This window comes from Panicum virgatum, chromosome 2N (assembly GCF_016808335.1).
Source record: "Panicum virgatum strain AP13 chromosome 2N, P.virgatum_v5, whole genome shotgun sequence".
In the NCBI taxonomy this organism is placed as follows: domain Eukaryota; kingdom Viridiplantae; phylum Streptophyta; class Magnoliopsida; order Poales; family Poaceae; genus Panicum; species Panicum virgatum.
Genome location: NC_053146.1, coordinates 51,839,013 through 51,852,620, shown reverse-complemented (window position 1 = coordinate 51,852,620; position 13,608 = coordinate 51,839,013). Strand labels below are relative to the sequence as shown.

Below are 13,608 nucleotides of genomic sequence, written 5' to 3'. Positions count from 1 at the left end.
AGCTGCAAGATCCAAACAGCAATCACATTGCAGAATGTACAGTACTGGAACAGCGAAAACTCAGAAGGAAATTTCTCTACGTGTTTACCTGATCGCTCTACAATAATGAATCAATAATTTACGAGTCCATTTCAATCTTTACGACAATTTTTCCTTATGCTCACTAGCAGCTAATCCACTAGCTGAACAGTCAGTTTTTTTACAACTGCAAATACACAAGGTGTACTAGCCCAATGCCAGAAAAGAATTCTTCAGGATCTCCTCCTCGATCCATGCCTGCTATCCATACGTTCCGTCTGGGCTCAGATCCTCCCATTTCTTCATCCAGCTCTTCGAGAAGCTTCAGCTTCACCTTTCTCGTTGCCTGACATGTACCGTGCACGAACAAGATCAACCGAGCGCCGTCAGAAAAGGAGGACTAGCAGTAGCAGGGGCCATGGCCGGATGTATATTGGGCTCGCCGACGAGGCCGCCATAGCCGGTTGACGGGCGCCTCCGCCGCCATAGCTGTAAACCGGCGGTTCGAAACCACCGTTATTGTAAACCGGCGGCGCATCGCCACCGTTGTAAACCGGCGGCGCATTGCCACCGCTGTAAACTGGCGGCGCGTTGCCACCGTTGGTGCTCTCGCCGCCCATCTGTGCTCCGAGAAACACCGCATCCGACCTCTTTATCCTGCCGAGATAACTCAGAACGACAAAGCTAATTACATGCGCTGGCAATTGATCAATGGTGGGTAGCAGGTTTGGTGTACAATTACCCGGAGGTCGGCAGGCAGAAGGCGATGGTGTAGTCGGAGGCCTTGCAGGTAAAGGTGCTGGTGCTGTCGTCGTAGGCGTAGCTGTAGGCGCGCGGGCACGCCGACTTGAAGATGGAGGAGTACACTGTCGGGTGGCACGCGTCCGGCGTCGCGTACGAGCCGCTGCAGCAGTACCTGTCCTGCCCGAACGCCTCGCACGCGCTCCGGCACGCGATGGCACCGTCGCCGCAGTCCACCTGCAGCTCCTTCGGGCACGCTGGTGGCCGATCCATCGGCGGCGGCGTGCGCAGAAGCCATGGAGATAGTCAGAGGCCGGTCGCCGGCGGCAATGCGCGAGCCTAACAAGCTAATAGTCTGCGGGCGCGGCCGGAGAAGTGTGGGCACTTACAGCGGTTGAGGTCGGCCATGCAGCCGGTGGCGTTGCACGCGCCGCCTTGCCGCGACCGCGGGATCGCGACGACGGGCAGGTTGTAGCCGTCGACGAGGCTCACGTCGTAGAAGTCCAGGCCGCCGCTCCCGTCCAGCGTGACCTCGAACAGCGTGGCCGGCGGCGTCGCGCCGGCGCCGCGGCACTCCATCTGCCCGCCGCAGTCGCCCGTCTGGCACACGCCCGCGCCGTCCGCGTCGAACACGCACCCCGTCCGCGCCCATATCCGCCCCGACCACCCCGCTGGCGCCGCGAGCTGGACCGTCTGCCCGGGGTCAAGCTTGAACCCCGTCGTCGACAGCTGCGACGTGCCGGCGCCGGCGAGCGTCCCCGGCCAGATCGGGTGGGGGCAGTAGTTCGATATTGTGAACGTCATTGCCATTGAAGCATGGTACCATCGTGCGAACACCAGCAGAAGCAGCCATAGCCTGCAACTTCTTGGTTCTCCCATGCTACTGATTTGGCTATGGCAAATCTGCCAACTGATGCGGATCGGAGGGAGAAAGGGGAAGACATTGGAGGCGACCTTGTGAGATTTAAAGCTCGAGAGGCGAGGAAGGCAAGGGATCAGTGCTGCGAAGAAAGTTTTTCTTGGTGATCTTGGTTTAGCATGTCGCATGGATAGGGTGGCCTGGGAAAGAAGAAATACCTTATGTGACGATGCAAGCTGATGGTGTTAACATGAGTTACTAGGCCCATACCGGTAATGCTTGTGACTGTGTATATGCTTTAATTCCTGCCCAGATATACTTTGTTTTGCCGGTCTGAACTAATCTATGGTGTCTATAGCCTGAACATTACTGAGCTCTGAACTTTTGTATCTAATTTGGGCAGGATGCAAATGTTAGTGCTATATCTGGACATGCGGGGAAACATTATTTTTAATTGGATGCAGAAACAAGATCTCGAGTTGGACTGGACTGTGATAGCATTACAGATGGCAGAGTATTGCTACTGCAGCACCATGATTCTGAATTTCCTACCTGTTATATGCAGTTCTCTTAGACTAAATGGAATTCTCAGCAACTCTCTCATTGAGGAATTAAAATTACTGCAATCAAAGTATATAAATCATATACATAAACACACTGAATTTTTCCATAAAAGGTACGGGCATAGAATCTGTGATAGAATCCTGAGAAGATGCTTCAGGAGGCAATCATGCCTTTGTCAGTAAGAACTACAAGGAAGGAATCACATAGGAAAGCGTCAGCGTCAACAAGGATCCACAGAGATGCATCTTTTAGATTTCCATATATCCAAGACGGCAAGACATGAACTTTGCGATCAGGATCAGGTGAAACATCAGTCTGATTGGATCACACAGACAACAGATCATGCAGGATCTAGCAAACTTACGTTGGTTCTGCACTCTGCAGAAACTGTTGTGCACTAAAACATCTTCCCTACCTTCCAAGTCATCTCAATACGTGTATCTTTGTTTGATAATTATAAACAATATACCGTGCATGCTAATAGTATCAATTTAAGAATCCAGCAAATGATCATGAAGAATTCATCAATGAACAAGTATTCCATTCCAGAGGCGAATCTAATTGGGCAAATGCGGAATGGTGCAGGAGAACAAGGGCTAAAGATGCACAGAACGGCATTGTATTTAGGAGGAAAAACAACAGTACTGTCATTTTGCAGAACAAAATGGATGAAACAATACATGTCTAAAAATTTGCCACATCATTCGAGTACTCAGGTTTGTCAGAAGAACAACAAACAAGTTTTCTCTTGCAGCATCACTGCATATGCTAAGATAGAAAATTTAGCATCATTTTCACATGCTAAAGCAAAAGACTTATGAAGCCACCTCATCTTTAGGTTCTTCAGCATCGCCTCCAGGAGCATTGGAGTCATCAACTATCGTGACACCCTCAAGATCCAAGGGTTCCCCAGTCATTGGATGAATGGGGCGCCTATCACGGGGCCCGCCCTTACGTGCCATGGCTAGCATTGGAGGTGGAGGAAGAAGTCCAGCCCGAAACAGAATACGCTGAACCGGATCAGATGGTTGTGCCCCAACTGAGAGCCAATACCTATGCCGGAAGATAGCAGTACTTTGTTACAGGGCCTTGAAAGCAGGAAAGGAAAACAGCACATACTACATGTTGAAGTAACTTGATCAAAAAGGGGATCAACGATTGAAATCTTGGTTCTCGCCAAAATGCTAAAAAAAGGGAAAATTGATAATACCATTATCCCTCTAGTTATGCTACAAAGTACGTCTTACACATTCCACAGCTCCCAAACATCTTAATTTCTTTACCTATAAATTATAATCTTCTCCAAAGTTTCATATGAAAGATCTTCCCAGATAAAGTAAGTATAGCAATCCTTGACACAAACTCTAGCATCCCCCCCCCCCCCCACACACACACAGACACACACATTCCCCACATCAAAAATGGTATGACCTACAACCTCAACCTTAGCATGAAACCAAAACGGCTGTACGATCCAATGTCTAAAGGAGCCTCCAGTTAAACCGTATGTATGCTTTTCCAAAGCAAGACTCTTCTTTAGACTATGCTATACTAGTTAAATAGCTGCAATACACCAAAACTTCACCAAAGTAATAAAACAAGACAGTTTAATCGCGAGCAAGTGAAACGTACTTCACCCTGTCGAATTTCAGGCCCATCCTCTTGCCACCATCCTGCCCTGCACACAGCAACAAGGAAACACACACATCTTTAATAAGGTATTCAGTCACAGCTAGGACTAGGATCCTCAGAGCACATATAATCGTATATATCATCACTACTAAACGAAGACGCGCACAATCGATTGGGTCCAAAAAAAAAAACACTAAGCAGGCCAACAACAGCTGCAGAAAAATGAGTCGGTAAAGAAACGGACCAATCAATCTTACGGGAGTCATTTAAGGGGACGCGGCATGAGAGAAGAAGGAGGGAAGTAGCGTAACCTAACCTGGGAGCGGGTTGTAGTAGCCGAGGACCTCGAGGTGCTTGCCGTCGCGCGGGGAGCGGCTGTCGGCGGCCATCACGCGGTAGAAAGGGCGGTTCCGGCACCCGAACCGCGCCAGCCGGATCCGGACCACCATGGCTTCGTCTTCCTTGAATTCCTCGCCGGCGCCGGCGCCGCCTTCTTCCCACCTCCTGCTGCGCTGCGGTCGTCGAGGGTTCAAGGGAGGGGATGAGAGTGTGCAAGCGAGATTAACAGTGGGCTTGAATATGGGCTGGATCTATACACATTGCATATGGGCCTTTCAATGTGTTCACATGATTAAGATTGTTGGGCCGGAGAGGAAAGCGTTCAGAGTTCACAGGCCAATACTCTGGGGTCTGGGCCATTTACACACAAATAGTCAAATTTGGCTACAGATTTTCACCTTTTCCAGACAATTTACGATTCCTTTTGCATTGGCACAAATAATCTGTGAAACTCACATTAGCTTCATCGATAATAACATGTATGCATGCATCATACAACATTTCGAAAACACACTAGACTTCCTTTGGTCATGCAGTTATTTTCAGCTCGGAGTATAGAAGGAAAGCAATCCACTACAATAGGCACAACGAACGGCTGGTGGGCACGCAGTGATGCTGCCATGCTGGTCTCTTGCACTGGAGGCTGGAATGAGCATGGCTTACTGCACGCTCAGTCAGCCACTTCAAAGCAATCTTGCCCTGGTTGGTGCCGTGACATGCTTTTCCTGCCAAAAAGACAAGCACAAATTCTGAAATGCAGGTTAAACTTTGTCCAAGAATGAATGCAGTGAGCAAGAGGTTGAGGCAAAAGGAAAGAATAAGAATCAGGAATTATTGAACAAACAATTATATGCTTTCTTGTTTGCATTGACATTGTTCTCTAAGAAATGGCAACGACATTGGTTTTGCTGTCCCTAACAAGTGTCAATGATCCATGATGCTGTGCATGTTTTTCCTACCTACGAACACCTAAAAGCGAAAGAACCTGCAAGGACAGGCATTTCTTGCTGGGACCAACAACTAAGTGAAGATCTGCCTGTCAATAAAATAGAAACTCCTACCAGCATTAGCTTCAAGGAAACTATACGCGAGCACAAAGCTGTCTTCCATCTGATCGCTGGAACATTGTATCTGTCCGGGAAAATCTGCACACTAAAAAATGGTCCCTGTCAGAAGAAATCAAGGAAATATGGATTTAGTCACTGGAAAATACATTCAGTGTAGTTCTTCAAAAAAAAACAACCTTTTGCATACAAAGTCAGACAATTTTTTTGACAACAACCAATAAATACTGGAGGATTTTTTTTTTTGAAGCAAAGGCTGTGTTTGATAAAGAACTATAGCTTCACATGCCTATACAGTTGAGAAATTCCACAAAATCCAACTGATTATAGCAACAGGCTATAATCAATAAAGACATTCTAAAGAAACTGCGTAAAATGTGCATGCACACTTCTACATCAATATTTGCAGATGGGATGAGATAACCTTTGAAGAAAGCACACCAGAATTTGATCCTAAGTAGGCCAAAATAATTGGATATTTCAGCTTCTTGTGAAGAAACATCTTTCAGCTTATATGTACGATTCTAAATTAGGAAGTGACAATTATAAACTAAGTACTGTAATCTTTTTCCTCCTTTTCCTACTATCCGTGTCAATTGTCTAAGAGCCTAACTTCCATGCTTCCAGAATGCTTCAATAGTTACCCAAAAGTTAGTGTGCCATTGAACAACAAGAGGAATGATTGACTTTTTTCCATCCTACAGTGTTAGCTTGTGTTATACCAACAAGTATTAATTAACAAATATATATTTCACTTGTTCTGGTATTAACGTTCAAGGTATTAACAATTGCAGAAGTGACAATGATACTTGTCAGCTGTGAATTGTTGTTTTCATTGCAACAGCAGATTCTTACCAAAAGCAAAATGCAGAAGAAAGATAGCACAATAGTATTATGTTAAAAAAATGCGTATGTAGTGATGAAGAGAAAACAAACTTTGTACCTATCTTAATAATGGAATGTGCTCTTATGAAGTGAATTCATCTAGAAGAAATCTAGCTTCTAGCTACTGGCATTTCAGTTTCCAAGTTGATGGCCAATGTGAAATATGCAATTTTATAAGCCAGTTAGTTCAGCCTTGAATATATGAATGCTTAGCTAACACCATGGAGTAAGGATGTTGGCAACAAGTGATTGCGTGCCTAAGTTTCTTACAAACAACCTTACATGTGAATGGATTCATTGATTGAGTCGTTGTTTGGATGTTGACGTTGAATAACATTATAAATTTATCTGTAACCCAATGACGTATTTCCGTCAATCAGTCACCAAGAGTAGTTACGGGTCAATCTCTCTCACATATCAATGACGCACGGCTGATCTATTCAACTTCAAAGAGAACAACTAAGGCACGTTCCTACTTTGCGGTTTACTCCGACTATGTCTATAGCACCCAGTTTAATAATGATGTGAACACAAACGTGACGCTGCTTAATTTCATATCATGAAGTGCTTCACAAGTAAACTTTGCTATTCATTGCCGGAAGACCTTTCACTAAAGATTGGAACTTATCCACGCATTACTGCTGCAAATCAGGGGGCATACAAAAGACATACCAAAAATAATTGTCAATTGCAAGAATAGACAAGTCATTTAGATTTGCAGTGCACGTGGTTATCCTGATAAAATGTTCGCATTTTTTGAACCATTCACAGGTATAATGTGTCTACCAGCACAAAGTATGAATTTATTTTCAAATGCTGAAGAAATTAACTATATTTTCAATTGCTGTGCATCCAAATGGATCGGAAACATGTTTCAGATGTTTGTGTCCAGACTCCAGATGATGATCACATTTCTTTTGGGATCTACACATGTATAATTAAGTATGTAAATTTTGCTCCAATATTTTTTAGCAGGTGTCTATGATACAGAAAAAGAGAAATTCACTAACAATTTTGAAGTGCCAATGTCATGTGGGGCCAGCACTACAGCCGCCGGGGCCACCCCAGGGACGCCACCCTGGAAATAGATACAACAAAACTTTCAGAATCACTGTCAATGACTCAGTCGTTTGCGTGATCCTCTACCACAGGCTAGGTCTCAGTCTTCTGTGATGTTTTTCTTCTCATTAGCACATATCTAAGTATGCTATATTTAATCCCTTGGTTGCCTGTTACATTTGTTTTACTTACAGAAGTTTTTGTTTTAATCAATACATGTTCTTTACTTGTAAGAATAACCAAAAAATTAAGAACATGTGACACGACAAGCATTAAATACAAACTGCTCCAACAGACAAAATTTCAAGGATATTTCATCTTTTCAAGGCAAAATTTCAACAATATTTCATCTTTCCAAGCTGAAATTTCAAGGCATGGCATGAAATAGTTTAAAAATTATAAGACCACTCCAAAATGCACCCAGTAAAGGTAGCATACTAGTGTACATGTATTCAAACTGGAACCAATCCAATTCCAAGATTATCGGTGAATTATCACATTGCAACCATTCTCTTGTCAGAAACTGGCAAATGATTCTTAAACCCACGCATGTTGATTTCTTCTATTGGTGTTTTAAGCAGCATCAGAAGTTTCTTCATTTAAAAACTCGGCCTGCGGGGGGAAGAAACCCCCGAGCATTGAATAAGAGAAGACCTCTCGCGCAGGCCGAGAAAATCACCGAACCCCTGCCCCACGGACGCCGTTACCCGTGTGAGTGCGGGCTGGGACCTTCCTTTCGTGTTTTGGCGTGATGGCAGGCGAGGGGATTTTTTTAACCCTAGCCTGAAATTCGCTCCCACCGGGAGTCGTAGGACCTGAGGAGTGCTACTGAGGCCACCTAACCAATCTAGCTAGGCACCGGTTCGCCTCTTCATTTAAGATGTGGTTACTTGCACATAAAACAGAGATGGACTAATTCTGCTATCAAGTAAGGCCCATATTCATCTTAAGTATACTAAATCATGAAAGCCTTTTTTTTTTGCACACTTAGTTAGACTAGCATGAGCATTATTGTTAGGAAGCTACTAAGTTGACATTACCATAAATAAATATTGCATGAGACAAAATAATACCACCAGCAGGAGTAAAACATTGATATTTACCTGATTAGAATTGGAGGTTGCTGAACGTCTGTACCTCACTTTCTAAACAAGCCATACTACTGCCCTTCGAACACCCAACTGTGTGCAACTAGTCAGCAAGTAGTGATCAACAAGCTGAAGATAGAGTAGCCATTAGTGGCCATATCAATTACCAGATGTCTAGACTACCAAATGCAAGCTATAAAAAATAACTGACAACTGTCACTGGTGTTTAAGGCAAGCACCGGATGTTGGAGCTAAGTAATTAGCATGTGATGACTCCAAATTAGTATCCATAAACATCCAAACTGAATCTTCTTTCTCTGCAGGAGCACTATGCCAAAGCTTTTCATACTTGCAGAAATTCACAAGTATGGCATATGCTGAAGCAACTCAAATAGAGAATATTTAACCATCTATTGTAACAAGGTTGCAGCTGGTTTGAAAAGTGCAATGTACTCACTCTCCCTCCAGCCAACTCAAATTATGCACTGCTGCTGCTGCTGCTGCTGCTCCTTGCTGGTTGACCACAGATACTTCAAGCAGATGCCCAAAAGGTTTGGATAATGACTGCTGAATTCATTGAGCCATATAAAAAATGTATCACACAAGAAATTTGTAATGTTCAACATGTCACAGATACTTCAAAGAGTTATATGCTTATGTGATTCCATAGGAAATAGATTGACCAATGCCACACCTCATAGGAATTAGGAGTTCAGCATCCAAAAATTCAAGTTCCATCATGGTGAGTGCAATGAGCACCTTTTTTGTCTTCTTTTGCATAAAATACAACTATTTGAGTTACTGGAATAGCTCAACATACTACACAATTGGCATTGTGAAAGACCACTATTCACTGTACTATATATTGGTACTGTAATCTATATTTTTTTAAGTAAAACACACTGGGGGAAAAAAGCATTGTGAATGAAATTTGATAGTAAAATGTTCCAATGATATGTAGTAATAAAAAGAAATTTCAACCTACAACTCTACCTGTCAAAATTTAAGAACAAATGAATAACCTTTTGCTTTGGAAACAGATAGCAGGAGCTCTGCCTCTTCACTAAATAAAAATTAGAGTTTAAATGTTACAACAACCCCATCTTTAGACATCAAAGACAGAAACACTGATTACACCCCAAAACTGGTGCACAAAACATAGAAGCAGCCTGAACCTGGGACGCACAACAACACCAACCACAAGAATAACTCTTTTGATAATTTGACATCCGCAAATGAGAATTTCCTTCTCCAAGACAGCATCACGTTGGATTGAGTAAAAGGATTAAACATGAAGCTTCCAGCTTTAATATAGCGCGATGTCCATGCTCCCCATGTAATTCTACAAGGACAGCACTGATTAAGATGGGATACGGCAATGTGAACATGATCTTTGAAGTTTGCAACCTGTTAGCAGTCTTGCAGGAAACAATATATTAGATGAGGGAGGTAGAAGCTACCTTTCACAGGTCATGAGCTTGTTTCCACCATTAACGACAATTGTTCTGTTTCTATAACCCTCCATCTGTACAGTGTTAGTTATGTTTCTTTTCTTGCACTCAACCACCATTAACCTCCAACATTCAGACAAAAGGTAGAGCACTATAACCTCCTGTACAGTAAAAGTTTCAAATGGCCTGGTAAAGATACTAAAAAACCTTCAATGAGTTCTAAACAATCTGAAGATGAATGTGACTATATTCCTTTTTCAGAACCTATACAAAGTGATGCGAAATATATTTCATTAATCATTCTGACCATATCAAGGTTTTTGCTATGACTAATTTGAACCAGTTTCACAGACATTCCTATCATGCAAAGCAGTCAACTAAACTGTAACATCCTGGCCCCCTTTTAGGTATGCAATTTCAAAGGAAGATATCCATACGTGCCGAGAATTTTAAATTTTGGCTGCGGAAAGATTGATGGCGGCACAAAGCTTCTGTGTACTTTCTGCCGGTGAAGTGCTTCACAAGTAATGGGTGATTCATTGAAACCAATCCTACAAATGTCAAAGGGTTGGTTTGCCAGATGCGGAGTTTCACTAACGACAATTTGTTAGTGATGGCATCTTGGTGACAGGATGATATTCAAAAGAATTTCTCAACCAGGCTAACATTTGTGCACTATTTTTCTGACCTATAACGCTTGTGCCAATTGCGTGTCATTAATTAAACCTTGCATTTTGAAAAGCTGAATCCTACATTAATCTTATGAGCACTACTGACACAAATCTTTCCCTCACTGATGCTCTACGAGTATTCACATGATGGATTGACGCAGAGTAGCTTGTAAGCCCTATCAAAGTCACTAAGCGCTACCCTTTCTAAAGCCAAGCAAATCCCTAAAGACTTTGCATCTGACCATTACGGGCAGCAGCAGAGAAGACCGCACCTCCCGCCGTTGCAGTCTACCAGGGGGCGTTGCAGTGGCCTCCGCAGGAGACCGCCCCCTCGCCCACCGCTACGCCTCGCTCCCCACGCCGCGTCCGGCGGGCGAGAGCCCGACGAGCCGCCGCCGCTCGCGCCACGGACACGCGCGGTGCGGTGCGGTTGGTGCAGAGGAGGTGCGTGCGAATCGGTCCGGTTGGACCAGGTTCGGGTGCGGCCGTGTCGCCGTGGCCCGTGACCATGAGACCGTTACAGGGGTCAAATGAGATTTTCTGCTAAATTCGAATTTCTCAGGAAGGGAAAATACAAACATCAACAAAAAGGGCAGACAGTTTGTGAAGATTCCGGCAATTTTTGTCGATGATTTTCTACACTATAGATTTCCACTAGCAAGATGAACACAGGGCACACCCTAAAATTATAACTCCTATTTTGTTGGGCTGCTGCCTTTTCATTTGGCAAAGTTGGGCCCTGATTGTTCCAATAATCATGCAGTACTGTACATTACGGTAGGAACAAAATACTGAAGTACCACTAGACAGAAGCTTGCATGGTCTTTGTCATCTTCGTGTTGTTTTGCTGTTGTTCATGTTGTGTGTTTTTTGTTTGTGTGTATATTTTTTCAATGTTTCTTTTTTTTAGTTCTTTGTGCTTTTGTGTTGGACAAGTTCTGTTTGGCTGTATCAAGATTGTGTATATAACTTCTTTCCTCTTAATGAAAAACTTGCTCAGGCACGGTCGCGAAAAAAAAAACATAACTTACATGGTCCGTACTTCATGAAAACAGATAGCGTTCTCTAACTTCTGTCTGATAGCTTCGGTCCAGCGAGCAGATACAAGTTGCAACATGTTGTGTGTGTGGGTGGGGGGGGGATCTCAGATAGTCAGATGACAGTGAGGTCGCAGCCCAGGACATGGCAAAGAGGAAAAAAAGACTGAACCCACAAGAAACCAACCCCAAACTTATGGAATTGAGCAAACCCACAAAGAGAAATTCAAGAGAGATTTTGACCCACAAGAGAACTTTTACCTATTCTTGCCGGTCACACTTGGACAACATCAACCACCACAATGCCCCCCCCCCCCCCCCCGGAGTCACCACTCACCAGCACCAGCCTTTTCGAATTCGAACTGTCAATTCCTCAACTCCCTTTTCAGGCGAGTTAAAAAAAAACTCACTTTTCAGGCGGCCCTTTTCAGATGTTACCCCGCAAGCAAACAGCACATCAATGATTGTGCGCAGGGGGGTCAGGCACCACCAACAACTCCTCAAATCAGTGCATTTCTGTTTCGGTAATATGCACGAGAACCACGCACAAATCATTAAGGCCGTGTTGAGTTCCAACACAAAAATTTTTTGCGATGGAATCTTACTAATTCAAGTACTAAATGAAGTCTATTTACAAAATTTTTTGCACAGATGGGTTGTAAATCGCGAGACGAATTTAATGATGCTAATTAATTCATAATTAATCTATAATTAGCGGATGGTTACTGTAGCAACACTGCTTCAAATCATGGATTAAGTAGGCTCATTAGATTCGCCTCGCGATTTACAGTCCATCCATGCAAAAAGTTTTGTAAATAGACTTCATTTAGTACTCCATGCATGTGTCAAAATATTCGATATGACGTTTTTTTGTGTTTACGGGATTTACAGGTAAAGATCTAAACAGGACCTAAGTGAAAAAGGTCACCTCAGCATTTCATGATCGGATCGTTCGAGCTATCTGTTCTTGCCACAAGAAATTCAGAAACCTCATACAAAACCAAAACCAGCATCTTCCAGTGCAGATTTATTAGTCAATGTACAGATATTCAGCTCTGCTCAACTATCAGTGTCTGTACCCCCAGACATATTGGCACAAAGAAAATGGAAAGGGCCCAAGCATGACAAAACTGATCAGAGGGCAATTTGGGCGGTCAACATGAACAAGACCCCTAGATTTAGGCATGGATATTAAAGAAGAAACTGTTCTTGAGGGAATAATTTGATCGGGGGTGCTGTACCGCTGTGGCTTGTGAGTGTCGACCAAGGATCATCAGGTTTGAACCTGTGCTTTGGGCCAGCCTGATGAATTGCTGTCTTCTACATAATACCCGTTTGTCAAGACTGCATCATCCTACTGTCGTTGTCTTGATATTCACAAGACCTGGAGCAACACGGACTGCCACAATGCAAGGCAGTGCCTTGCAAGTGGACAAGGGCGATGACACAGTTTGGCATCATCCTCTGTTTCCTACATTTCAGCTGCTCAACTAGTGGTTGCTTGGCGCTTAATTTCCTGCACTGCACCCATGAGCAATTTTTCAACTGAAACTTGAATAATTTTTGTTTCAAATGCGAGTGGATTATTCGATCGGTTGCGGGAACGTTTCAAGTTATTAGCTACCACTCGGCCGTGTAAAAAATGGGGAAAAATGCTCAAATTTGCATTGCAAACAAACAGGTTCAACTCTTTCTCTGAATCTCTCCACCAAATTCAAATTGTGCCACGCACATACAGCAATCGGCCTTTCTGCGCCGATGATTGAGAAAGAACGAAGGAAAGCACAGCGCAAGCTACAAAAAGAACAAGAAAGCAAGGGAATAATCCTGGGCCTGTAGATAGATGACTGTGAAGCTAAGTGCTGAACAGTTCGCCTGCCGCTGCAATTGTTTTCTACGCGTTGGTTGGGGTCGCAGGGAACCCAGGCCCGGCGCCCCTGCCTGGCTGCCGCTCCCTACCCCCGGGTCAAGGGGAGCGTGGGACCCTGCCGACGTGGCCGTATCTGGCGCCGGGCCCACCCGCACGTGTCCTGTTCACTAGCTGGCTCTGTCTCTTGTAGAGTTTTTTTTTTCAGTGTGCTTGCATTGCTAGAATCTTTCTTTGCTCTCAATTGGTTGCCGCGTCCTTGGACGGGTTTTTCAGAATATTCATCGATCGATCCCTGTGTATATCCTCTCTACGGAACAGACAAATTCAGTT

At 43.9% G+C, this 13,608-nt stretch overlaps 2 protein-coding genes across 2 annotated transcripts; both read right to left on the bottom strand.

The window, feature by feature from the left end:
* Nucleotides 1–60: 60 nt before the first annotated feature.
* On the bottom strand, nucleotides 61–2,637 carry LOC120661129 (pathogenesis-related thaumatin-like protein 3.5). The gene is made up of 3 exons (XM_039939845.1): nucleotides 1,149–2,637; nucleotides 761–1,016; nucleotides 61–675 (listed from the first exon to the last, which is right to left on the bottom strand). The coding sequence occupies exons 1-3, from the start codon at nucleotides 1,804–1,806 to the stop codon at nucleotides 405–407; spliced, it is 1,185 nt and encodes a 394-aa protein (XP_039795779.1). The 5' UTR covers nucleotides 1,807–2,637; the 3' UTR covers nucleotides 61–404.
* Nucleotides 2,638–2,785: 148 nt separating this feature from the next.
* On the bottom strand, nucleotides 2,786–4,383 carry LOC120661130 (30S ribosomal protein S16-2, chloroplastic/mitochondrial-like). The gene is made up of 3 exons (XM_039939846.1): nucleotides 4,131–4,383; nucleotides 3,815–3,860; nucleotides 2,786–3,235 (listed from the first exon to the last, which is right to left on the bottom strand). Exons 1-3 carry the CDS (start codon nucleotides 4,261–4,263, stop codon nucleotides 2,998–3,000), a joined length of 417 nt encoding a protein of 138 aa, XP_039795780.1. The 5' UTR covers nucleotides 4,264–4,383; the 3' UTR covers nucleotides 2,786–2,997.
* Between the last annotated feature and the right edge of the window lie 9,225 nt (nucleotides 4,384–13,608).